A 15,367-nucleotide genomic window follows, 5' to 3' on the forward strand; every position below is an offset into this window, starting at 1 on the left:
GGTGAAAAACTCCAAGTTCCATGATTCCCTGCTGGAATTCGGGGCCCTTCCATGTTGCAGGGATGGCTCCATCTGACGTTTTGGGGTTGTTGACCGGGATACACGGCCGGCAATCCCTCACAATATATATATATATATATATATATATACACACTCCTCTCTGTGTGATCTAAACTATAAGCAGACACTATACTGTATATTCCTGTATCCTATGTTATGATGTGCTGCACTCATAAAAAAGTACTAATACTAAAGCAATATCATTCATAAAATGTTGATTCTATGTTTATTCATATTTAAATAGAAAGCCTTTATTGTCATTGTAAAAATTACAACAAAATCACTTCTATTACTGACTTGAAATTGATCACATTGATCAAAGCTCATGTTCAGCAACATTACACATGTACAAATGTACAGCTACTCTAAGCCTTGAGGTCACAAACACTGATTTAAAAAATATGTACAGCAGAAAAGAAAACAAGGACAAGAATGTAGTGCTTAGGAAACAGAACACAAGACGCTTTTCTGGGACCTCCTAGACTCACTAGAGTGGGTGGGCGATTCAACGATGGAGTTCTTTCTTTCATATTCTGGCGAGTCCTGCCCACTGTTAAGATCTGGAAGCCCATTGTCTACAAGAGTGTCTTTGTAATGTGCCTGTGGGAAGGAAGCCAAAGAGACATGAGTGAGCATTACATTCCCTACAGCGTGATATCCACTAGAAATACAAACAAGTGACTTGTGTTAATGATTTAACCCAAAACCTGACCTACAAAGTGATTATTTGTTTTGCTTCGATAATATTTATTTCTGTTTTTTTCAAGGTTATGTCAACTAGCTTAATAATTGTGTGTTGTGTACATTACTTGAAATCTGATCATGAAGCAAAGTCACAAAAAGCCCAGAGTTGTACCAAAAGAATTCCTGAACGTCTCACCGGGCCTTAATGCACAGGTTATGTTTTTTTCTCTGAGAAGCTGAGATGGCTAACCCACATGACGCCAAACACCCCCAATAACACTCTCTTTCATGTCTCACTGTGATCCTCATTTACTGACAGCAATGTGTCATCCTTCCATTTCTCCCAGCAAAATGTCACAGATTCACTGTAAATTTAATGTGCATGTGGTCAATGATGAGTCTATAAATTTGTGATACAGTGCTGCATCTACGACATACTTAAATCACAGAATATCTTAGTTCAAGGACAGATGTACTGTATATGAAGTTATGCTGTGATTTGTGAACAAAAGCTGTTACTCTTTCAACACTGTGCTTAAAAGGGCCGATTACATTGCCATCCATTGCTGCAACTTACATAGCGTAACACGTGTGCTTAGGTTAAGTATTTAAACCCTCTTAAAATCATTTCCTTACCTAGTATATTGCTTTGGACTTACTGGCCTTGCTTTGTTAGTACCGTTCTCTCCTAGTAGTACTGACATAACTGATAGACTGGGCCATCTCCCACCAATATAGCTCTTAATCCCGACTCCAACTATCTCACTACCCCACAGGCCATCCTAGCATATCCTTATAAACAATACAATACAATACAGTTTATTTTTGTTTAGCCCAAAATCACACAAGAAGTGCCGCAATGGGCTTTAACAGGCCCTGTCTCTTGACAGCCCCCCAGCCTTGACTCTCTGAGAAGACAAGAAACAACTCCCAAAAAAAAAACCTTGTAGGAAAAAAATGGAAGAAACCTTGGGAAAGGCAGTTCAAAGAGAGACGACCCCTTTCCAGGTAGGTTAGGCGTGAAGTGTGTGTCAAAAAGAAGGGGGTCAATACAATACAATACACAGAACAGAACAAATTCTCAATACAGCAAGAAAAATAAAAATTTTAGAAGTAGAGCAGAATTTAACAGTAGATGATATCACATAATAAGATTTGGATATTTTTAGAGTCCTGGGGCCTCATGTATAAACGGTGCGTACGCACAGAAATGTTGCGTAAGAACTTTTCCACGTTCAAATCGTGATGTATAAAACCTACACTTGGCGTAAAGCCACGCACTTTTCCACGGTACCTCATGCCTTGTCGTACGCAAGTTCTCCGTTCGGTTTTGCAGACTGGCGGCACCCAGTGTTAAAGCAGTGCTACTTTTCCTGTGTGGTTACTCCTTATTTTCCTGACGCGGCTTTATAAATACACTGAAACTAACCGCATATTGTTTATTAGTGTAACACATCTGATTGTAATTAACTTGTAACAATATAATGATCCAGGGAACAGCCATAGTATTCCAAATACCAGAACTGCTTTAGCATTGTTACTCTCACTGCACCTTCTTCTTCTTTCAGCTCCTCCCGTTAGGAGTTGCCACAGCGGATCATCTTTTTCCATATTACTCTCACTGCACCACTCGGAGTATTTATATCACTGTATCTGAGTGGGAATCACAGCAGCAACTGATCAGAAAGAGAATTATCGGTATACAGCTTCAAGGACATGCTGTCTCAGCCACGGCAAAATGTTTTAAAGCCTTTCCTGTACAGACCTCGCGGTTCAGAAACAGTTTCATCCCAAGAACTTTAAATGCACTCAATCAATTGCTCCTTGTAGAACTGTTTGTACTTATAAGTACAATCACCCACTGTAAACTTGCACTACAGTTATAATATCTCACAACCTGGGCCACTTTATAAAGCGTATTTACATATGATGACGATATCATTTTTAAGGTGAAATGCAGCAAAATATGTTTATTAAATTATACACATAAAACTTTAACTTCATTTAAATAATCTATATTCTTCATTGGGAGTGTCGTGAAGGATAGAATAATTAAACATGTACTTCGAAGATATTTCAATGTTCCTTAAACGTTTTGAAGAATCGGTGCTAAGCTTACAGATGGCTTAACGCGTCTATTACAGAGCTGATTGTGTGGCGATCGGTTACTTGGGGAAAGAAAAGCAAGGACTGCAGTGGCGGCTACGCCAATATATATTGAATATAAAACAGAAAGAGAAAATAACAACACAGCTAAAAACACAGCGACAAATTTCGGCAAAAGTTAAATGCTTGTGTCATGAGCACATGGCGGCTATGCAGTGTCTGCAACGGACGTGGCCATCCACCGTGCATGACTTTGGCGGGCGAAGGAGCCACCGATTCTTCATCTGCCCAGTGCCACCACAAGCCTAGAGCCGCCCCTGATTGTACTGCTGCAATAAATTATTTCATCGAAGTGAAACACATGTTTAATAACGTGCTTTAACTCCTATCATCATGAAAATGACATCACGTATACATCTCAGTATTTTAGTTATTCAGAGAGCTGTAATATCACGAATGTAATGGACTCTGTGTCCAGTTGGAGGAAGAGAGCCGGTTTAAGAAGCAAGTAGTGATTCACACACATAGATCACATAGAAGATCAAATACAAAACAAAGCATTTAACGTGCTACTTTAATTACGATGTGATTTGAGAAACTGGTTAATTAAACGATTTTAAGATGAAGTTTATGATGTTCTACTTTAATGACAAAATAAACTACGTGATTAAAGTGGAAAATTCGAGATTAAAGTTGACATTTCGTGCTTTTTCCCCACCGTGTGCCATTTTTCTCTGTACCCTAATAAGCTTTCATATGACACTCAGACAGTGGGCTACAACTCGGCTTTTCACGGCGACTTTGATAGGTGACTTCTTTTTTATTTCCGGCACTGTGCGATTTGTGAATGTGAGCTTTCAAGTTTCTCCAGCACGCTATGTCACTCGATCAACTTCCTTTTGTTGATTATACCACGGTTTATTTGAACAAATAGTATGTTTTCCTTTGCCTCCACTTGGTATTCGCTGAAATTCTTATATTTTCCCCGTGCTTTTCCCATTGTCTTTTCACAGAAGGCTGCGCTTAAGGGCGATTTATATTGATTTGCATATTCAAATAGGCGTAATTCTGGGAGGATTTGGGGCGTTACATAAAGTGCGTGCACGAGCGTTAGTTTTCACTCTGAACGGGATTTATGTAGCGGAAGAACGTGGAAGTTGGAGTACGCACAGATTCCTGCATCTGGATTTTTCTGTGCGTAAGCACATTTCGGCTTTTGTGCTTACGCCATTTTATAGTGTGAGTTATACATGAGGCCCCTGGAGACCTCATCCATCAAGCTGCCTCCCCCATTTGGCCATTCCATGGCTGAAACAGCGCTGGGCCATCCAATCCGATGAAAGGACCCCTCTTTCCCATGATTCTTGCGATCCTCCATCAGGGATGACTTTACCACAGGCAGGCAAACAACTTGGCAGGTGGGCTGTGGCACCAATTACCACATTCGAGTACCGAGAACAGAAACAGAATAGGTGTTTTATAAAATGTTTTGGTCCCATCCATACATCTTTCCATCTCCCAAACCCACTTTATCCCAGGCAGGGTCGCAGGGAAGCTGGAGCCCACACTAGTAAGCACAGGATGCAAGGCAGGAATAATCCGTGAACAGAATGTCACTCCATCACAGGGTAAGCATACAGATAAAATAGTGCCAATGTAGCATTGCCAGTCCACCTATCCTGCATCTCTTTTAGTTAGAAATTTAAGAATAAAACAGTTTCCTGTAATTGTGTGTCACTGTCACACATGTGCACATTAGGACAATATCCATGTATTCATTATCCAACCCGCTATATCCTAACACAGGGTCACGGTGGTCTGCTGGAGCCAATCCCAGCCAACACAGGGCACAAGGCAGGAACCAATCCTGGGCAGGGTGCCAACCTACTGCAGGACACACACAAACACACCCACACACCAAGCACACACTAGGGACAATTTAGAATCGCCAACCCACCTAACTGGCATGTCTTTGGACTGTGGGAGGAAACCCACGCAGACACGGGGAGAACATGCAAACTCCATGGACGTGAACCCAGGTCTCCTAACTGTGAGGCAGCAGCGCTACCCACTGCGCCACCCTTCTAAGTTTATATTATGTACAATTAACAATATTTGACATGGGATTTGATGTGAATATAAAGCAGTGTAGCTGAGACTCTACAAATGCCTTTTTTTAATGATTCTTCTGACCACCCAGACCTTGAATGTCAAACTCCTCATATGTTGTCATCACATGTTTTACTGACGCCAGGTACGAACTTAAATAAAGCCACAACCTGAGCTAACGATGAACGTCAGGTGTCAACAGAGCAGTTACAGTAGTTAACTGAACATAGGAGGCAGGAATGAGGCGTGACACTTACCAGCTCGTCCTCATCGATGGGTGAGTCAGAAGGAGAAATGGTAGTTTTACTGATGGTCTGTGTCTCAAACTGGGACAATTTAGGATCGCCAATGCACCTAACCTGCATGTCTTTGGACTGTGGGAGGAAACCCACGTAGACACGGGGAGAACATGCAAACTCCACGCAGGGAGGAAACGGGAAGCGAACCCAGGACTCCTAACTGGGAGACAGCAGTGCTACCCACTGCACCACTGTAGGACAATATGGAAGACTCAAAAGCAAGAGTGGTCAGTATCAGTAATCATGTCTACTGTTTCCTCTACAGCTCCAATCAAACCAAGGGAGACAACGTCTATTCCTGTTCTGGACGCACCTTTCAAGCCCAGTCCCTTCCAGGCTCGGACCTTCTGTATTTAAATAGGAAACCTACAGAGGGAGATTGTCACCATACCAAAAGAGATGGATAGTGTTTTTGAGAATAACAAAGTGTCAAGACACCGTTTGTATTTACTGTTGAGCCAAAGTAGGTTGATTTCGGTTATCAAACCGACTGATTGATAACCCGAATGCTTTCATCCGTGTCTCCTGAGTTTTTAACACACCTTATTGACAAGCTGCTCTTCTATTGCACTTTCCTCCATGGATTCTTCCAATGAGTTGCCAGAGGCCTCCAGCTTTATTCGGTGAGAGCGCAACGACTTGACATCATCTTCATCCTCTCCAGCTACAGAAGGAAATACCTGAAGGAAAAAAAAATACATTCATTAGACATAACAAACTGAAGAATCCTATCACTTTAGGCTCCTATGCAGAATAAAAGATGAAATTCACAGTGTGCTATAACTTTAAACAATCTCCAGTGATCACCTCATTACATGAGCCCTCCTGTAAAGTAAGACAGACCGGCAAGGGTGGGCAGGCACTGGTCACGTTATTAAGTTTCCTTAATAATGTAACACCATAACCCCTTACAGTGGGCCTGATCAGTGTGCTTCTCAGAAACATAGCAACATTTTTAAATCTACAATATAAACTGATGCTTTTTTTGTGACTCACACCTTAACAGAAGTTTTGCTTTCCCTACATGTACCACAGCTATATGCTAAGTGGCCAGTTTATTATGGGAACATATCTAGTCTCAGACTGGACCCTATTTATCTCTGGACCAGCCTGAATTCTAGCTGCTGAAAAACTTGCTAACTTGATAGCACCACAACATTGCTGCTAATTTTTCATCACACACCTGTTTCCTAACATAGTCCAAAGATATGCAGGTTGGGTCAACTGGTGATGCTAAATTGGTCCTATTGTGTGTTTACCCTGTGATGGGCAGACACCCTGTCCTGGCATTGTTTCTGCTTGCTTGCTGTGAAACTCTATAGGTCACAGGTGTCCAACTCCAGTCCTGGAGGGCCGCAGTGGCTGCAAGTTTTCATTCTAACCATCTTCTTCATTAGTGACCAGTTTTTTGCTGCTAATTAACTTCATTTGCCTTGTTTTTAAATGATGTGACTGAAGCCCCTTAGTTGTTTCTTTTACCAAACAATAATGAGACACAAAACAAGCCGCCACATGAGCAGCTCACCTGTGCCCATCACTCAATATCTGAAACTAAAGGCTGATCTCTCAGGTCACCAAAACTTTTTGACGGTTTGACAGTTTTGGAAATGTCCGCTGTGGCAGAATGAGAGCAGCAACAGGCCATAAAATTAAATAACGAGCTTAGTTAACAGCAAGAGTTAGCTTCTCATTAAGAGATTAGTTGGAGTGAAATTGGTTGGAGTTTGAAATCCCAGTTTAGCTGGTCATCTGTCGGCTCGTTTCACATCTCATTTCTGTTTGGCTGTCATTTAATGAAGAAAAGAATCAACCGAGAGGACTGAATCCTTCAAAACACGGCCACTAAAATGAAGGGATAAGGAGATAATTATAAGTGAAAACTGATTAGTCCAGCGTTTCTCAACCTTTAAGTATTTGCAACCCGAGTTTTCATAACAGTTTTAATCGCACCCGCCTAACGTTTTTTTGAAAGGAGCCCACTAATATCAATTTGTTCTTTTTTAATTAATGATATGTCATAGATGCATATTTTATTATATCTACTTAACTTTTATCAACATTTATCTAACTCTATACAGTGGAATCTCGGTTTGTGAGTAACTTGGTTTACGAGTGCAAGATGAGCTAAAATTTTTAATAAATTTTGACTTGATAAACGAGCGAAGTCTTGCAATACGAGTAGTATGTATGTATACGCTTTGTCTGCTGAGCGTCATGTGACCACAACTGAGCTGATGGTTCTTCTCGCGTGCGCGGTTGGGTATGTGTGTGTGTCTCGCTTGCGCATGTGTGTGTGTGTGTGTGTCTCGCTCGCGCATGTATGTGTGTGTGTCTCACTCGCGCATGTGTGTGTGTGTGTGTGTCTCGCTCGCGCATGTGTGTGTGTGTGTCTCGCTCGCACATGTATGTGTGTGTGCCTCGCTTGCTCGCGTGTGTGTGTGTGTCTCGCTCGCACATGTATGTGTGTGTGTCTCGCTTGCTCGTGCGTGTGTGTGTGTGTGTGTGTGTGTGTGTGTGTGTGTCTGCTACACCGCTGGGGGACTGCGATTGCTTTGGGATGCTCTTCTGCATGTTGTCCCGTTGGGTGGAATCCTACAAGAGTTTAGAAACTCACTCACACCAGCCATGATTCTTTTCAAAGGTAAAGTGCAGGTTAATTTGTTTTATGTATTTTTACTTTATATTTTGTATTAATCATTTTTATATGAATAGTTTTGGGATGTGGAACGAATCATCTGAGTTTCCATTAATTCTCATGGGGAAATTCGCTTTGATATACGAGTGCTTTGGACTGCGAGCACGTTTCCGGAATGAATTATGCTCGCAAACCGAGGTTCCACTGTATTTATTTTTCTAGTATCAGAATGTAGTTTAAGTTGACACATATTTTTAGGAAGTCACTGAGCACTGGAGAGATTCCGAAGGACTGGAAAATGGCAAATATCATCCCATTATATAAAAAGGGTGACAGGGCAGATCCAAGCAACTATAGGCCAGTAATCTTAACAAGCATCACAGGAAAATTAATGGAAGGAATTATTAAGGATAAGATTGAGGAACACATGGCAAGGACAGGAGTTATTCTGAACAGTCAGCATGGGTTCAGAAGGGGGAGGTCGTGTTTTACTAACATGTTGGAATTCTATGAGGAAGCAACAAAAGGATACGATCAAAGTGGAGCTTATGATATTATTTATCTGGACTTTCAGAAAGCATTTGATAAGGTGCCACATGAGAGGTTGGGCATCAAACTAAAAGAAGTGGGAGTTCAGGGTGATGTTTTTAGATGGGTGCAGAATTGGCTCAGACACAGGAAGCAGAGGGTGATGGTGCGAGGAACCTCATCAGAACTGGCCGATGTTAAGAGTGGTGTCCAGCAGGGGTCATTGCTAGGGCCGCTGCTATTTTTAATATAGAGAAATGATTTAGATAGGAATATAAGTAACAAGCCGGTTAAGTTTTCAGATGATACCAAGATAGGTGGATTAGCAGATAATTTGGAATCCGTTATATCATCGCAGAAGGACTTGGATAGCAAACAGGCTTGGGCAGATTTGTGGCAGATGAAATTTAATGTCAGTAAATGTAAAGAATGACACATAGGAAGTAAAAATATTAGGTTTGAATACACAATGGGCGGTCGGAAAATCGAGAGTACACCTTATGAGAAGGATTTAGGAGTCATAGTGGACTCTAAGCTGCCGACGTCCCAACAGTGTTCAGAAGCCATTAAGAAGGCATACAGAATGTCAGGTTATATAGCGCCTTGATGTGTGGAGTACAAGTCACAGGAGGTTCTGCTCAACCTTTGTAACACACTGGTGAGGCCTCATCTTGAGTACTGGGGGCAGTTTTGGTCTCCAGGCTACAAAAAGGACATAACAGCACTAGAAAATGTCCAGAGAAGAGCGACTAGGCTGATTCCAGGACTACAGGGGTTGAATTATGAGGAAAGATTAAAAGAGCTGAGCCTTTACAGTTTAAGGAAAAGAAGATTAAGAGGTGACCTGACTGAAGTGTTTAAAATTATGAATGGAATTAAGGCAGTGGATCGAGACTTGTATTTTAAAATGAGTTCATCAGGAACATGTGGACACAGTTGGAAACTTATGAAGGGTAAATTTCGCACAAACATTAGGAAGTTTTTCTTTACACAAAGAACGATAGACACTTGGAATAAGCGACCAAGTAGTGTGGTAGACAGTAAGACGTTAGGGACTTTCAAAATTCGACTTTGTGTTTTCTTGGAGGAAACAAGTGGATAGGACTGGCGAGCTTTGTTGGGCTGAATGGCCTGTTCTCGTCTAGAGTGTTCTAATTTTCTAAAGTTAATTTGGTTTGGTTTCAATAGATGTATTTTTCATATTTTCGATTCTTGTTTTCTTTTTTTCACATCTTCGCGCCCCCCTTTTTGTTACTTCGCGCCCCCCTAGGGGGGCCCCACAGGTTGAGAACCACTGGATTAGGAAAAGGGTCAGAGTGAAAACCTGCAGCCACTACGGCCCTCCAGGCCTCAGGTTCGACACCCCTGAAGTAGATGAATCAGGTTGTACACGGATACATGGGTTTAGAAAATGGAGGGGTGGATGGATCGGTGAATATTATAATCTATCCTGTCCTAAGCAAATTTCTCCTGCATGTTCCCTATCCTTAAAACATACAGAGAAAATTCTGTATAATTTCAATTACAGATTACTTTTTAGCTCTTTAGAGAAGTTATTTCGATTTGTATATGTTATTTACAGTTTTCTCGTATTTTACATGTCCTAGCACAACAGCATTATAGACATTAGGGTTAACAGCATTAACCACTTCCGCAATCACAACATACATAGATTACTACTGCCCAGTGTGCCCATGCGTTAAGATGGCCCTGTAGCACAAGCAATTGAAATGGTGGTGCACACATGCCAGGCACTAATGTCTATCTGTACAAACAGCAATGTGGCAGTCTGAACAAATCGCTATCACACATACTACTGTTATAAAATAGTACAAAAAAAAAATCTGATAGCCGTCTCTTTTATCATACAAATAAATAACTGAAAGCTCTGAAACTTTCAAATCAGTGAATTAGTCGCCGAACGCACCTGACTGTTAAGTCATCCACAGATTTTGTTGTTTATTTCTCCATATACGATTTCTCATATTAGGAATTTGTTAGTTTTCGCATACCCCTTGGGGTCAGAGCGCAGGGTGTGGAACTGGCCTTGGATACAGGCAGACGGACATCGTTTGTTCACCCAGCACACGTTTATTCACACACAACTATGTACAATATTTACAATGTCCAGTGCGTCCAGCACCGATTCCCCAAAAGTCCAGGCCTCTCACACAGTCACTAGTGCCTTTCTTCTGGCCGCCTCCAGTCCTCTCTCCAGCTCCGTCCTCTTCCGCCCCCAATGAAGGGAGGCGGCCCCTTTTATCATCACCCGGATGTGCTCCAGGTGGGTTCCGGCAATCTTCCACGGACACACCCCCATGTGACAGAAATGCCGGCTGCATCCCCAGAAGCACTCCGGGTGTCCCTGCTCCTCTTCCCCCCAGCACTTCCTGGTGTGGCGGAAGTGCTGGGCTCCAGGGTTCTTCAGGCACCGGGGCGCCGCCTAGCGGTGGCCACGGGCCCCTACAGAGTTGGGCTTCCAAGCCCCCTACCCGAGGCCACCAACAACCCCAGGGCGGTCGCCTCCTCGCGGGCATCCCAGCTGGGCTCCACCCTCATCCGCATGCCACAAGGGTCAGCCATTGTTCAGCGCCCCTGGAGCAATTTAAGGTTAGGGGTCTTGCTCAAGGGCCCAGCAGAGTAGGATCTCTTTTGGCAGTGAAGGGTATTCGAATTCGGGATACCAGCGCAGATCCTTAACCTCAGAACCACCACTCAAATTTTTCAAGATGTTCTAATGATTAAAAAAATAAAGTGCTTATTTTGCCACAATTACAATAAGTAGACAAACTTGAAAAACTGTTATTTAAAATATTATTAACAATATTTGTGTAGTTTTTGTAAAATCAAAGTTCTAAATGTGTTAAAGTAGGTGAGAACTACTTTATATTCTAAGTTTACCCATCCATCCCGCTATATCCTAACCACAGGGTCACAGGGGTCTGCTGGAGCCAATCCCAGCCAACACAGGGTGCAAGGCAGGAAACAAACCCTGGGCAGGATGCCAGCCCACCGCAGGGCAACAACAACAACAACAACATTTATTTCTATAGCACATTTCCATACAAAAAAGTAGCTCAAAGTGCTTTACATAATGAAGAAAAATAAAAGACAAAATAAGAAATTAAAATAAGACAACATTAGTTAACATAGAAAAAGAGTAAGGCCAGGGAGGACAGACAAAAGAAAAAAAAAAACTCCAGACGGCTGGAGAAAAAAATAAAATCTGCAGGGGTTCCAGGCCACGAGACCACCCAGTCCCCTCTGGACATTCTACCTAACGTCAATGAAACAGTCCTCTTTGGATTTAGGCACACACACCAAGCACACACTAGGACCATCAATGCACCTAACTGGCATGTCTTTGGACTGTGGGAGGAAACCCACGCAGACACGGGGAGAACATGCAAACTCCACGGAAGCGAACCCAGGTCTCCTAACTGCGAGGCAGCAGCGCTACCCACTGCGCCACCCTTCTAAGTTTATATTATGTACAAATAACAATATTTAACATGGGATTTGATGTGAATATAAAGCAGTGTAGCTGTGACTCTACAAAAGCCTTTTTTTAATGATTCTTCTGACCACCCAGACCTTGAATGTCAAACTCCTCATATGTTGTCATCACATGTTTTACTGGCGCCAGGTACGAACTTAAATAAAGCCACAACCTGAGCTAACGATGAATGCCAGGTGTCAAAAGAGCAGTTACAGTAGTTAACTGAATATGGGAGGCAGGAATGAGGCGTGACACTTACCAGCTCGTCCTCATCGATGGGTGAGTCAGAAGGAGAAATGGTAGTTTTACTGATGGTCTGTGTCTCAAACTGCGGACAGGCTGCCTGTGCGTTGCCATCCTTGTCCCTTTTTCCTTTAAGCCAGTAAGTCTCAATTTCCACATTGCCCTTTTAAAAGAGGTGTTGTAAAATGAAAACAGATCTTTGCACTAATGCATACTCATAAATGGGTTTTACAACTAAACTGTCTGTCTAAAGAGAATGAAGGGCTTTTTGCTAAACAACACTCGAGCAATTAAGTGTGCAGTTAGTAATCTAAGAAGCTGGACATGCTCAATAGAATCTCAATGCAGATAGCACATGAAAGAAGACATGGGACAGTGATGGATGGGGAGACGATAGTTTTTGTCTTCTGTATGCCACGGCCCCTGAATCTGCATTTCAAGCACTTATTATAGCAATCAGCCATTAAGTTACACAACTTAAAAGTCCAAGATGTAGATAGATAGATAGATAGATAGATAGATAGATAGATAGATAGATAGATAGATAGATAGATAGATAGATAGATAGATAGATAGATAGATAGATAGATAGATAGATAGATAGATAGATAGATAGATAGATACTTTATTAATCCCAAGGGGAAATTCACATAATCCAGCAGCAGTATACTGATACAAAGAAACAATATTAAATTAAATAGTAATAAAAATGAAAAGAATTAAAATAAAATTAATGTTCGCAGATAACCAGATAAAATCCGGAAGAGAGCGCTGTGATCGCGTGGCTCAATAGAGGAATAAGACAAGTCACAGGATTTGGTCCAGAGTGTCAAGAACTCAAGAGTGCAGTGCAAGCCGACCCACTAGGAGATAACATGGCAGACGGGAGGGATGTTCCGTAATAATATTTCTGTAGAAACTAACAAAAGAATCACGGGAATACTTTTTGGAATACTATTTGTGACAAAATGGAATAAAATCTTAATTATTAAATAAATAAATAATCACATGAATAAAAGCGAGTCATAAATGTTTAATTAAATAAGGGTCGTCTGATTATTATGAAATGCAATATCAAAATGTTATTTCGGCTCAGTAATGTAGTTAACTTACATTTCATTATTCTATTTTTTTAGGCAGTGTCTTTGCCTCAGAGTGTGTTTGTTGTTTTACATTTTTTCATGAATCACAACATCAGAAAAGTGTAACTAGGTGATTATTATTTTACAGTAGTTTATTAACGTCTAAAAAAATGCATCCAATGTTTGGTACAATTACCATACGTTAAATTATCCCTAATATATTGAATCTGAAAAATAAATGATCACAACTGTTACTGCATCAATGGTTTTGCAAGTTTGAATGGAAAAAGAAAAAATAGTTTATAAGATCTTTGGTAGCCTACAGCATTACAATCAGACAAATTTAATAAATCGCAAATGATTAGCCAATAGGAATAGATAGGAAGAAGTGATTGACAAGTTATGAAACAGTTATGAAAAACGCATTCTGAAATAAACAGCGCAGATGTTAAAACTGATATTTGAAAATGTGTCATCTGGTAAAGTTTCATTGTTAAATAAAAATGGTGTTTAAAAAATAATGCCATTTTGAAATAAGACCTGCAATAATTAAATGTAAAATAGCAACTTTGACTTTATATGACTTTTATTTATTTATTTTACTTTATTAATCCCAAAGGAAATTACATCTTTATTTGTATATCCCTTGGGGTCAGAGTGCAGGGTCAGCCATTGTTCAGCACCCCCTGGAGCAATTGAAGGTTAAGGGCCCAGCAGAGAAGGATCTCTTCTGGCAGTGACGGGGATTCAAACTGGCAGCCTTTGGGATACCAGCGCAGATCCTTAGCCTCAGAGCCACCACTCTGCCCCTTAATTTATGTGTTTAGTTTATAATTTAATGATGCCTTTATATACACTCACTAAGCAAAGTAACTAAGACCACTATACTAATACTGGGTAGACCCTCCTTACCCTGACAAAACAGCTTCAATTTCCCATGGCATGGTGTGGTAAAGTGAGGTCCCTGGCTGATTGGCACCAATTTAAATAAATAATCGGCTCTCGCGGAGGCAACCAAGACCGGAGTCAGGATGGAGAGGACCGTGTCTTCTGATGTCTCCTCCAGTATCGTGAGCTATGGGAGAGCTGGGGAGATCAAGAGGGTGTAGTGTTGGACTCGTCCACGTTGGGAGAAGAACAATGACCCGCTCGCCGTGACACCGATTTTAGTCTTCCTTTAAATTTTTTTTTTATCTCATGGTCTTTACTGTTTTTATGGACTATTTATTGAACTTTCTTTTTTTTTGGAAACACTGCACTTTAATGGACATCAACTTTTTATTTTAATTGTTTAATATAAGCACTTGGGACACTTTTGCACCATCTCGTTGCCTGGTGTGTTTTGTCCCCATCTGCCACGCTCATTCAGTTACGTTATCAACAGTGTGGGGTTGAAGAGGCTCCTAAAAATAAGAAGAGGGAGCCTGGAGCGGGACCCACACCATCACACGTGGATTCCACAAGATGTTGGAAACATTCCTTTGAGATTCAGGTCCATGTTGACAGGATTGCACTACACAATTTCTGCAGATTTGTCCGCTGTACATTTTATGCTGCAAACCTTCTTTCCCACCACGTCCAAAAAGTGTTCTATTGAATTCAGATCTGGTGACTGGGAAGGCCACTAAAGATCACTGAACTCATCATTCATGTTGATGAAACCAGTTTGAGATGACTTTTGTTTCGTGGCATGGAAGTAACCAATAGAATATCGGTAAATTTGGGAGATGAAAAGATACACACATTCAACTGATTGGTGTTAATAGGCCCAAGACATTCCAAGAAAACATTCCCCATGCTATTATGCCACCACCATCATCATCGTCATCGTCATCATTATCATCCTGGACTTTTGATACAAGGCAGATTTGATGCTTGGATTCATGAAGTTGATGGCAAATTTAGATAGGTAGATAGATGTGAAAGGCATTATAACAGATAGATAGTTAGATAGATAGATAGATAGATAGATAGATAGATAGATAGATAGATAGATAGATAGATAGATAGATAGATAGATAGCATACTGATAAAGAACAATATTAAATTAAAGAGTGATAACAATGCAGGTATAATAGACAGTAACTTTGTATAATATTAATGTTTACCCCCCCGGGTGGAA

General features: G+C 41.1%; 1 protein-coding gene across 1 annotated transcript in view; it reads right to left on the reverse strand.

Annotated features, from left to right (window-relative positions):
• LOC120542726 (soluble guanylate cyclase 88E-like) overlaps nt 1-15,367 on the reverse strand; it is a 105,340-nt gene continuing 89,973 nt past the window's right edge. Inside the window, exons 17-19 of the mRNA XM_039775364.1 lie at nt 12,180-12,326; nt 5,801-5,938; nt 1-660 (exon numbers count right to left, since the gene is read on the reverse strand). Of these exons, the coding sequence (XP_039631298.1) occupies nt 502-660; nt 5,801-5,938; nt 12,180-12,326 (444 nt within the window). The 3' untranslated portion in view covers nt 1-501. The remainder of the gene's footprint in view (nt 661-5,800; nt 5,939-12,179; nt 12,327-15,367) is intronic.

The sequence above is a fragment of the Polypterus senegalus genome, chromosome 13 (assembly GCF_016835505.1).
Source record: "Polypterus senegalus isolate Bchr_013 chromosome 13, ASM1683550v1, whole genome shotgun sequence".
NCBI classification, from domain to species: Eukaryota; Metazoa; Chordata; class Cladistia; order Polypteriformes; family Polypteridae; genus Polypterus; species Polypterus senegalus.